The sequence below is a fragment of the Stegostoma tigrinum genome, chromosome 2 (assembly GCF_030684315.1).
Source record: "Stegostoma tigrinum isolate sSteTig4 chromosome 2, sSteTig4.hap1, whole genome shotgun sequence".
NCBI classification, from domain to species: domain Eukaryota; kingdom Metazoa; phylum Chordata; class Chondrichthyes; order Orectolobiformes; family Stegostomatidae; genus Stegostoma; species Stegostoma tigrinum.
The window spans coordinates 9028639-9041107 of record NC_081355.1 but is presented as its reverse complement, the minus strand read 5'-3'; the positions used below and the strand labels follow the sequence as shown (position 1 = coordinate 9041107).

The 12469-nt window shown below is 41.9% G+C and overlaps 1 protein-coding gene across 4 annotated transcripts in view; it reads right to left on the bottom strand.

Annotated features, from left to right (window-relative positions):
* Positions 1–12469, bottom strand: part of trak1a (trafficking protein, kinesin binding 1a) — a 201939-nt gene that overhangs the window by 75262 nt on the left and 114208 nt on the right. For 2 of the 4 annotated variants that reach the window (XM_048550854.2, XM_048550865.2), the window contains exon 1: positions 5372–5703. The exons of the other annotated variants lie outside the window; for them this stretch is intronic. In XM_048550854.2, the coding sequence (XP_048406811.2) occupies positions 5372–5435 (64 nt within the window). In that variant the 5' untranslated portion in view covers positions 5436–5703. Of the gene's footprint in view, positions 1–5371; positions 5704–12469 lie in introns of those variants that run through there. 4 annotated transcript variants of the gene reach the window in all.

Sequence of the window (12469 nt, the reverse complement as noted above, 5' to 3'; positions counted from 1 at the left end):
ATAAGATTGTGGCTGATCTGATTTTCACCTTAACTCCACATGCCTACATAACCCAGATAATCTTTTAGGCTCTTGTAAGAAAGAATCCATCAACCTCTGCCTTAAAAATATTGAAAGATTCTGCATCTAAGATTTTGAAATAGAGAGAAAGTGTGTTCAGAGGTCAGTGATCTTTCCTCGGAACAGGAAATGGGATGGATCTGAAGTACAGAGGTGACAGAGATACAAAGGATTGTATTTACAATTAGAGAGAGAGTGAAAAAATGTGGTTTTGTTTTTAAGAGCAGGGGAGTGAGACCACCAACATTGTTCTTGCAGAGTCAACATAGCCTCAACGAAGTGAAAACTTCCTCTGTATTGTGGCCATTTAGTGATTCCAGACTGTGAAGTGCAGAGAAGGCCCCCCACTGTCAGCCATCTCTTTCTGCACATTGACATGAACCACTAAACCCTGGATTCTTTACCCCAGATTATGTTGCAATTGGGGAGGCTAGTGACAACATTAATCTGTATATATCCAACCCTCTCAACAGATTGCACCACAGAGAGAGTCCAAATTACTCCTCTGTGACATCCTTTTGATCACAATACATATTTGACGGAGAGCCAACTTATGGCTGCAAACCACCATGCTTGGAGATCACAGCCAAACCCATAAGTAAACAAATGATTCAGAGTTAGATGTGCCTTAGATTAACTTTGGCTGGAACAACTCACTGCTCAATGAGAAATAATCCTGTTAACGGCAGGCTCCCTGGCAACCCGAGAGATAATCATAAACAATACAAAGCCAGGCTTCGAATTCACAGGCTAATAACTACTTCTCAATTTATCCAAGTAACATTCACATCACACAAGTTCCAGGCAATGGCCATCTCCAATAAACAGACAACCTAACCACTGCCCCTTGACATTCAATAGTGTCACCATCACTGAATTCTCCACTATCAGCATCCCACAGGTTACATCGACCAGGATTCACCATATAAATACAGTGATTACAAGAGCAGGTCAGAGGTTAGAAGTACTGCAAACTTGCATAATGACTCTCTAAAGCCTGTCTAACAACTACAAAGGCACAAGTCAGTAGTGTAATGAATACTCTCACTTGCCTGGATGGGTGCATCTCCAACAACACGCAAGCAGCTTGATGCCAACCAGGACAAAACAGACTGCTTGCTTGCTGCCACATTCACTCCCTCCACTACTGGCCCTCAGTAGCAGCAGTTTGCACGATCTGCAAGATGTGCTACAGAAATTCACCAAAGATCCTTCAACTGCACCTTCTAACTTCATGATTGCTTCTGTCTAGTAGGACAAGGGCAGTAGATATTTGCAAATACCACCACCTTAGAGCTCTCCTCCAAGCCACTCACTATCCTGACTTGGAAATATTAGCATTGCTTCATGGGTGCTGGGTCAAAAGCCTGGAAATACCTCCCTAATTGCATTGTGGAACCATAAACAGCACATGGATGGCAACAGCTCACCACCACCCTCCACAGCAACTGGCAATGGGCTATAAATGCTGGCCAGCAAGCGACGCCCATCTTCCACAAGTGACTAAAAAAACTACTAGCACCAAACACTTATTTGTTCTGAAATCTGGTTCAACTAACAAGGCCACCACCTCAAATGCTTTTTTACATGTTTTATTTCAGGAGACACCTAAACATCTTGTAGCAATTTCCTTCAAAACAAATTCACATTCACAAGTCAACTAGTCATTGGAATGCAGCCTGAAGAGATATCACCAGATATCAGGAGCAATTGTTTAAACACTTTTGTTAGGAGACTGGAACCATCTCAGTGAGCATAATTGACACAAGCGAAGGTGCTCAGCACAAGTTCAGAACTTGTAATCCATAAGTGGTAACACTTATGGAGCCCGTCAAATCCTGCAAGGCTAGTCTGAGTCACTAACCAAAACTGTTCACTAGATTAGTAGATTAACTTGTCGAAAAGGTACACTGCTACACCTCACTGGGGTAATACATTGGGAGTCAAGACCAAGCTATTTCGTAAATCATCCATCACAAAAGTCAAAGATTTTATAAAAAGTCCATAAACTACCCCATTTTATGCATCTCTTTAGATCTTGGTTAACAGAAAGCATGGACCAGTTTTCCATTGTTAACAAGAGAATTACTAATTATTTCTAAAAAGTACATTTATAGCTGCAGGCAAACAATAATGAACTGTTGCAAAACTCTAATAGTTCAAACTCTAAACACCTTATAAAGGTCTCCCAAAACAGAAAGAAAAAAAATCCATGTCATAGATAGGAGGATGGACTGTGAAAGCATTTCAATGGCCCCTGTCCACAAGATTTGCTGAGAAAATCCTTTTGGCTTGAAGATCTGTTGTTCCTTGGTCTTCCCATTTCAGGTTCTTTCACTTGTTTGTAGGAAACACAGGGCAACTGGTTTGCAATATCCTTGACTTTGTCAGAGGCACAGCTTACAACCACTGCTGAAAGGGGTAAACTGACTTTCAGGCTTGAATAGTACAGTGATTACTATTGCTGTCTCAGTGCCAGGGACCCATGTTTGATTCCAGCCTTGGGCGACTGTGCAAACTCCACACAAACAGACATTCTCCCCTGTGTCTGTGTGGGTTTCCTCTAGATGCCCTGGTTTCCTCCCACAGTCCAAAGAAGTGCAGGTTAGGTGGGTTGGCCATGGTAAACATGGGGTAAGAGGAATAAGGTGATATGCTCTTTGAAGGTGCAGTGCAGACTTGATGAGCCAAACGGCCTTTTTCCACATTGCAGGGATTCTACAATTCTGAGAAAACAGTTACTTGATTTCTGGAGGTCCAACAGCTTCCGGCCAAACAAAGATTCACACCAACAAGCTGTTCAGCTCACTGGGATCCAATTACAGTCACATAGAAGGCCTTTCTAATTGGACAAATGGTTGCCATTCCATAGACCATTCAGCTACTCATTCTTATGTACAGAGAGATTTGGCTGACAATGAGAATCAACTGTTAACCAAAAGGGTGGTGGTTTGGCCCACCCAGGGACGGCTTGTTCTTGGGGCGGCACGGTGGCTCAGTGGTTAGCACTGCTGCCTCTCAGCGCCAGGGACCTGGGTTCGATTCCACCCTCTGGCGACTGCGTGTGGAGTTTGCATGTTCTCCGTGTCTGCGTGGGTTTCCTTCAGGTGCTCTGGTTTCCTACCCCAGTCCAAAGATGTGCAGACCAGGTGGATTGGCCATTCTAAATTGCCTACATTGTCCAGGGATGTGTAGATCAAGGGGGATGCATCTGGGTGGGGTGCTCTGTGGGGCGGTGTGGACTTGTTGGGCCGAAGGGCCTGTTTCCACACTGTAGGGATTCAATGATTCTAAATAGGAATAGGCCATCTAGCCCCTCAGTACATAACCCATATCTCTAGCTTATCTGGTCAAGCAGTGGGGGATGTTACCACAGACAAACTGTGTAAACATTACTTACAATGAGCATCAGATGACTTGCCTTTAAGAAGTGTAGTAATCCTTTTCACAATCTTTGGTTTTTAAAAAAGAAGCCCACTTCCCATTTCAATCCACAGTCAAAAATATAAGCAATAAAGAAGGCTTGCTCATTATAATATGTACGAGGTAACGTTCACATCTTCCCAGCTCTAACAATTGCATTGGACATTCACAACTGAAGGCGTGATCGGATACATTAACCACCAATTTATCAGTTGATGGAGTCAACACGGGGAAATAATACAACCTCTACTGTAGATGCGGCAAAAACAGCTTTCATGGAAGCAATCCCTACATAGACACATTTGAACTTCTTTACAATAAAAATATATTGGAGTGGAATAGTTAGGAATATCTGTATATTTGAATGTAACTAAATTAAAGCCAGAACAGACCATGTCAGAATGTACATTTTGAGGAGTTCAACTTATTCATTGATTAAAGTGCTATATTGTAAGAACTCAGGTAAGCTCAAACAGACTTCCAAATCATGTTTTAAATGATAAAGACATCATAGATGCATAGAAATTTACAGAACAGGACAAAGTCAGTCAACCCTTTCTGTCTGTTCCAGCTGAGAAAACAGCCATCCACTTTATCCCATTTCCTAGCCTGGGAGGTTGCAACAGGGTTAGTGCTTGTCCAAGCACTTGTTAAAAATATACAAGTGCTGAGTTTCAGCTTCAACAACCTTTTCTGGTGGAGACTTCCAGATCTTTCTTCCCTTCCCAGTCCAAAAATCAGTCAGCCAATGGCTGTTGATCTATTTCCCACATTTATTAACCGCTATACAAAGGAGAGTAGGCTCATCTGACACACTATCTCGGGCCTTTCTAATTTGGTAGACCTTGACTCAATCTCTCCTCATCCTCCTCAAAAGAAACCAACAGCAGCTATCCAACCTACACCCACCTCACTACTAAATGACTCAGCAACAATCCTTTAATCGTACCATTTACTGAAATATGACATTTGCTGCCTTACTACCCTTGGATAATGACCGATGAGGAAACATTGCATCAGAACCAGCGAAGAATGACAGGAGGCATATCCATGACAATTATAGCAATGTTCTGTAATTATACAACATATGCAGCAGCTGCTGAATATATTGCAAGAATAAAGCAATGAACAGAAATTACCAGATTCAATTACTCCGTTTTGTAGCAATGGTCAATCATTTCTCTCTTGCTTGGATTACATATTTAATTCTGTGAGATCTTTCAATCACAGTAAAAAAAAATTGCAACACTTGATATCTTATACCCCCAGCTATATGTCCTAACTCAAAATATTTGCTTAAGGCAAGACATTTGTACTGAATTATATGGACATCATAGGCTGGAGCAAAAATAGCCATCTCAAGTTCTGAAATGATTGATCTTAACACTTTGTGGGTGTTTTACATGAAAATCAAGACAGATGAAAATAATTATTTTTCATGGAGAGTATGGAAGAACAGCACCTATTTTAACTCATGTGCCTCCAATGTCAAATATTATTAATCATTTTTTGAATATATTTCCAACTGTTCTCCACGACTGCAATTTCTCTCACAGGATACTTCCCATATGCTAATTTTTGGTCAGTGTTTGACATGATGCTGAGAATGCGAGATGTCACTGTACTTCACACACAATGCAGATAAACACATTATTAGGCTTGGCACAAACACCAAAGATTCTTTCCATCCCATCCAAGCTGCTGATAATGAAGCATCTGTTACTGCCTGACACTCTGCAAGGGGAGAAATGCTTTTTCCCCTTGCTTCTGGCGATGGCCTGACAGTGCTGACTCAGTTGCACAAAATACTAGCTGCCGTTTGTACAAAGCTATGTGGGCTTAAATGCCTGACCAAACCAGCAATCAAACAAACCAGAGAAAACATTACCATCAGCACACTCTTCATAGTACCAGTCAAGCTCGTAGTAGTCCTCCTTCACAAATCTCTGCATGCTCAATGCCCTTCAAAAGATGATCCAGCTACTTCACATGCCGAGGTCATGAAAAACGCAGCCAGGACAGTCTTCCAGCCCCACACGGAAAGAGATTCAGGTGGTGATACAAGATGCAAAGTGAAAGACACATAGTCAAAAGATACACTAATGCAAGGAGAATAAAAAGGGAGAGATGCTCATACAGAATCTGAGGGAGGGAGGGGTGTGCGGGGAAAAAAAATTGCATCCGTCTGCCAGAAACTCAAATCACATGCTGTGCAGCAAATGGTTTTAATTGAGGAGCCTGGGTAGGCGTCTGAAAGACATCCTATCATATCACCTCAGTCTGCTGCATCCAGCCTACGTCAGAGACACACACCACTGCTAGGCAGTAACTGGAGAACAATCCATCTCATTTGTAGCTGGTTGCCAGGGTGACATGCTCAGAGATGATGCAGGCCAATTCCCTACATCTTCCCAAGTCCTTTTTTTTGCACATCTAGGGGCGAGTCAAGTACTAGAAAATTCGCTAGACATGTTAAAAAGATAGATTTGCGAACCCTGAACCTTGCTGTTTAAGTAAGGCATCAACATTGTGGATGGCTATAGAAAGAGTGTGCAAGACAGATAGGTAATTCTCTCTATCGTCTAAATAAAAAAATGAAAAGAACTCCAGATGCTGTAAATCAGAAACAAAAACAGAAGTTGCTGGAAAAGCTCATCTGGGGACAGAGATTAGTGTTAATGTTTTGGGTCAAGTGACCCTTCCTCACAACTGAGTTCTGAGTTTTCCAGCAATTTATGTTTTTGTTTCTCTTTTTCTGTCTGACATGCAGATTGCAAGTTCTCATTGCTGACATCTATTGATGAAAGTATTTTAAAGGTTTCTTTTGCATTGCAGTTCAGTGCCAGACTCCTACCTGCAGGTTGGCATTCCAGCCAGTTAGCCAGAACCACATCTCCAGTGTCTCAAAATTGTCATGTACTCAAGGATAGGTGCCCTCAGAGTATTCTTCCAAGGGAAGAAAGGGAATTGCATTCCTATTGTACTTCTCATGGCCATGGGATGTAAAGCATTTTGAAGCGTACTATGAACATGTGAAGTGTGGTCACTGTTGTGATGTTGAAAATGCAGCAACTAAATAGTGCTTAGCAAACTTGCACAAACAGAAATGTGGTGATGATCTGGTTTTATGGCATTGATTGTGGGGAAAATATTGAGCAAAAGGCAGAGGATAAACCCTCTGCTCTCCTCCAAATTGGTGCCATGGGTTAAGATCCACCCAAGATGGCATTCAGGGCCTTGGTTTGACATCTCATCCAAAAGATAGCAGCTCTGCTGGTATATCGCTACACTGGAGGGGTCAGCAAGGATTTTTGAGCTGAGCCCTGGACTGGGAAATGAATATTTAACTGAATTCAAAGCCAGAAGGAAGAACCCAAATCTTTCAAATGTCATACTGAATTTAAGATAACAAAGTGTGGAGCTGGATGAACACAGCACTCATACTGAATTTAGGTGGGTTCAAGCACACATATTTGGTACCATGTGTAAATCCGAGTGATAGACAGCTACTCCTTCGAGGGAGCCTACCGAAAGTTGGTCTGCACAAACATTCAAAACTTAGGCTATTAAAAAAAATCCATTCACAGGATATGGGCATCAGTGGCTTGGCCCTTCCCTAACTGCCCCAGAAGGCTGTTCAGAGCAAACCACATGGCTGTGGATTTGGAATCACGTATAGGCCGGAACAGGTAAGGATTTCAAATTTCTTTCCCTTAGAAGGACATTAGCTAACCAGATAGACATTTATGAGAATCAACAATGATTATGTTGTCATTATGCGAACTTTTCATTCTAGAGAGTAACGAATTCAAATTTTACTATCTGCCATGGTGGGATTTGAACGCAGAACATTAGCCTGCTGGTTAGTCCAATAACATTACCATCACATCCCAACCTCCACACAATAAGTGTTTATACTGCAACCCAGTCCATGACATTAATATTTCTGATCGCATGTGACAGAAGGAAAATGTTGGAGAAAAGTAGACAAACAAACAAACCAGTATTTAAGAAAGAACTAGTTAACTAATAGAGAAGGTGCATCATCTCTTCTTTTCCAATCAAAGATGTTAGTGTTATGTTTATTGTATTGTTAAGGTTAAAAATAAAAGGGTGGAAAATATTAAGTATCTAGCTCATGCTTCGAAGATCTCTTCAGGGGCATGACCAATATGGGGATTAAAAGGTCCAGGCAACAGGACATGGAGGGGATCATGTAACTGATTTTGCCAAAATGTGGCATCAGGCAGCCTATTTGCATTCATTAATGTCCATTAGGGAAGTAAACTGCATGGTCTGACTGACAGCAAACTGATGGATTCTGGCCCAGCAAGTGATACCCACATCATGTGATACAATAAAAAGATCCAAGTAAGTTAGTGGAACTTCAATCTAGAAGGTGGTAGGATATGAGACACATCTGTTGCAGTACCTCTACACTTTGCAAAGTTAGAGCTCAATCACTTGTCTAGGATCTCACATAGAAGCCCCAAAATTCACTGTGGAAGGGCATCAACATAACACTGCAGGAGGCCTCATGGTAGGAACAGGTATAAGTAGGTTGGGGCCGGAGGAGCACTAAAAACTTTGACCCTAAGCAACAGCCAGTTTCCTCGATTCAAAAACCAAAGTTAGAGGGCATTCCAGAGCAAAGCAATGCATATAAATTCACAGTTAACAAATTCTGTAGAAAGAAACATCAATCAACATAGTGCCATTTTTTAAGAAGCTGGATATTGGATTCAAACAGTCCATACTTCCAACTAGCAGTTCTACTTGATAGAGCAATTCGGGAGCACAATTCAAAGCTTTAAGACGCAAATCAAGAAATCGTGACTAACCCAGACTATTATGGAACCATAGCAATGCAAACTTTATAATTTAAGATACAAGTATCCACATTATTCAAGGTTTTTTTTTGAAAAACCTACTTTACCTAACGATTGCTCACAGAGACAATGATGACCCTTGATATTTTGAGCTACAAGAAGCAATGTTGAGGCCAAAAGCAAATCAGCTTATGATTCCTATCATCAATTGCATCAATCATCCCTGAATAGTCACTTTCCAAAATTCAAACCTAGGACAATTCAGAGGAATTCAACATCCTCTAAGCCTAATTCATAATAGCCCTGTGAAATGCATCACTATTATGGAACTACTTCCTTGTTCTTCACAAGTTCTCCACTTACTCTCACACTTATCCAACTTTCCTTCCTTCAATCCAAGCCACAATGTCTGACCTCAGTTCGAGTTATTGGTAGTCTTACACTTCTTCAATCATTCGTTCTTCCTCTCTTCACTTTTACTTCAAGCTGGTTACATATCCTACTGTTCCAAAGGATACTCCTATCCCAGTTGATGTAGCAGGGAAGAGGGCGAAAGCAGACATCTCATCCACCCCGCATCTCAGGAGCACAAAAGCTGATGTTTCAGGCCTGGACCCTTCATCAGAGCCTCAGCACAACATCAGCTTTTGTGCTCCTGAGATGCTGCTTGGCCTGCTGTGTTCATCCAGCTTCACACTTTGTTATCTTGGATTCTCCAGCATCTGCAGTTCCCATTATCTCTGATCTCATCCACCCAGATGCCTGGGCCAATACGTTTTGATACATTCTCCACAATCCAGTTTGTGCTGGTCCTGAGCACAACGGAAAGTAAAAACCTTGGTCTAGTCCACCTATGACCAGAATGGATATTGTTATCCAATGACATCCACACTTAGAGTGAACTTTAACAAATTTTGCCACAGTGGTACGAGGGGACATCTATCTGGAATGTTACAGACCTAAGTTCCAGTCATGTTCGACTTGATGTTACTATAACCTAACAAACTACAATATGTTCAGTAGATATTCATACACCATGTATAATTCCCTTAACTTCAGGACAATCAGCAATCTGGGATAGGTATAGAGCAAGAAAGAGAAGCAATTACAAGGACAAGAGGAATCGGCTGGGCATAGACTTTTTTTTGACTTGCCCTCACCTGTAAAAACCATGTGGTACAAACAATTGCTAAGGTCCAAAGAACATACAAGAATAACCTCAGGTGCCAAAGCTGGGTTTGGCTCAATGTAGCAGGGCAATGATGCACATGTCCAACTCCAAGGGCAATGCATACTGCTTCAGCTGGGACCTGCTTTGTTGTTAAACCACAATGCTACAGATCCCAGTGGAAACACAGTCTTGATTCCTCCTGGGAGTAGATGCTGCGGGGCCAATCTAAACGTGCTCCAACAACTTTTCTTTTAAAATTCTTAATTTGGTTATTGCTGCCTATGGGAAGGACTGAAGAAAGTTGCAGCACTACAGACAGATAAATCTGAGTGGGTCAGATTTCCCCAAAGACTGTACAGCGCTGACCCACAGATTATGTACTTAACCCTAAAATGGAACTCAAGAGCTCAAATACTTGATTCAAGTGCATTATCAGCAAAGTCAACCTGATCCAAAACACTTGCCAAAAAAAACCCATCACTACTTCAGTATTTGCCTATGCATTATCAGTACCTATAAGTTAATTGCTAGAGCTGTTCCGGTTTATTGCTGTGTGTTGTGGTCTGCTCTTTTTGTTACTTATTAACTACAAAATAAATCTTCCGTTCAATCTAAGGCAATAATATAAGTGGTGCCTAATTGGGGGTCATAATAGTGAGCATCAACTTAATTTCCTCCTGTTGCTGTAATATTTAGGTGATAAAGTTTATTACATAAACCGGAGATGCATGGATGGGAGGGTTTTGGCATCATTTCTCTGACTGAGTTTTAAGAGCCTATGTGGTTTCCAGTGGCACAATATCACCCATTGAGTTTAAACAAATAGATGCTCATGTCTTAACAAGATGTAGGTTACTGCATCGATAGCAATTAAAGACAAATTACATTAGCTGGCTTGACATTGTCACGAAGAAAATTGGGAGACAAAAGACACATCTGTCTCTTTGAAATCTAGAGCTATTAATTCCTCACCTAAGCTTGTATTAAGTTCCACCTGGTCTCAAACTTTAACCCTTGAAGAATCACTACCTCATAATAGGATCTACTGAAATTCAAACAGTAGGGTAAAATTTCATCAGAAGTTTTCAAAATCTTAAAAAGGCAGTTTCGTCCCGTATACTCGCTGGTGGTTGGTGAATCTGGGACTAAAGGAACACAATCTAAAAATCAGAGTCAGGTTTTTCAGACACAAAGAAATTAGATTCAATCCCACCCTCAGGTGACTGTCTGTGTGCAGTCTGCATATTCTCCTGATGTCTGTGTGGGTTTGAGCCCTCTTCCCAAATGGCAATGGATACTAGATTACTTATTAATTTTAAAACAGGGTGATGGATTTTTGCTGAAGGTATTAAAAGTAGTAAATGAGGGAAAGACAAGTACATGGAGTTAGGTAATAGATCAACCATTATCTCATTGAATGGCAAAACACGCAATTGGCTAAATTAGCTCTCTCTTCTATCTACTTTAGTAGAACACCCAATTGGATTCCCCCATTCTCTATGTGGGTGTCTAGCTAAGTTGGCATGTAGAAGAGGTGTACTGTGTTCTTGTGGCATGAAGATCGCATCCAACAAGCCTAAGCATCATGTGCTAACTGTTCTAGACATCTCAGCATTTATTGAAGATTGAACATTATAACTCCACAATGAAATTTTGTACTTGTTCCATTTTATAGAAATAAATGTTTAACAACAGGCAGGTACCAATCTTAATGTTTCACTGGTATTTACAAAAAGATTATTGACTACAACTACTTATTTCTAACAGACTTTTTATGACTAAGGTGTGGCCATAAAAGAAGTGCAGGGAGGCATGCATTGTGAAGGAGAAAACCACTCCTAGCACTGCCTTGCTTCACAAGTGTCTTTATCTTCACATTCCTTTCTGGCAAGGCAGCCAAGCATTAGATCAATGACATTTATTCAATAACTTGAGGTGTGGTAATTTCTAAGGAAACAGAGGTCATGCTTAATTTATTTCATTTCATGTCATGAGTTAATTTCAGTATGTTCAAGATCTACTAGGAATTTAGAGTAGGGGGGGGGGAGAAAATCACCAATGTAGGCTCTTATGATACCAAATGATGATAACGCTGGTCAAGTTGCATTCCCGAATGACTTCTGGGTTGAGAGATAATGGGAACTGCAGATGCTGGAGGATCCAAGATAACAAAGTGTGGAGCTGGATGAACATAGCAGGCCCAGCAGCATCTCAGGAGCACAAAAGCTGACGTTTCGGGCCTAGATCCTTCATCAGAAAAGGGGAATGGGGAGACGATTCTGAAATAAATAGGGAGAGGGGGGGAGGCCGACTGAAGATGGATAGAGGAGAAGATAGGCGGAGAGGAGAGTATAGGTGGGGAGGTAGGGAGGGGATAGGTCAGTCCGGGGAGGATGGACAGGTCAAGGGGGAGGGATGAGGTTAGTAGGTAGGAAATGGGGGTGCAGCTTGAGGTGGGAGGAAGGGATGGGTGAGAGGAAGAACAGGGTAGGGAGGCGGGGACAAGCGGGGCTGGTTTTGGGATGCAGTAGGGGGGAGGGCAGAGTTTGAATTCAAAGGGGCGGGAGCCTAATGGTATCAATGTTGATTTCACCAGCTTCAAAATCTCCCCTCCCGCCCGCATCCCAAAACCAACCCACTCATCCCCGCCTGCCTAATCTGTTCTTCCTCTCACCCATCCCTTCCTCCCACCTCAAGCCGCACCTCCATTTCCTACCTACTAACCTCATCCTGCTCCCTTGACTTGTTCATCCTCCCCAGACTGACCTATTCCCTCCCTACCTTCCCACCCATACTTTCCTCTCCACCTATCTTCTCCTCTATCCATCTTCAGTCTGCCTCCCCCTCTCTCCCCATTTATTTCAGAATCCTCTCCCCATCCCCCTTTTCTGATGAAGGGTCTAGGCCCGAAGCATCAGCTTTTGAGCTTCTGAGATGCTGCTTGGCCTGCTGTGTTCATCCAGCTTCACACTTTGTTATCTTGACC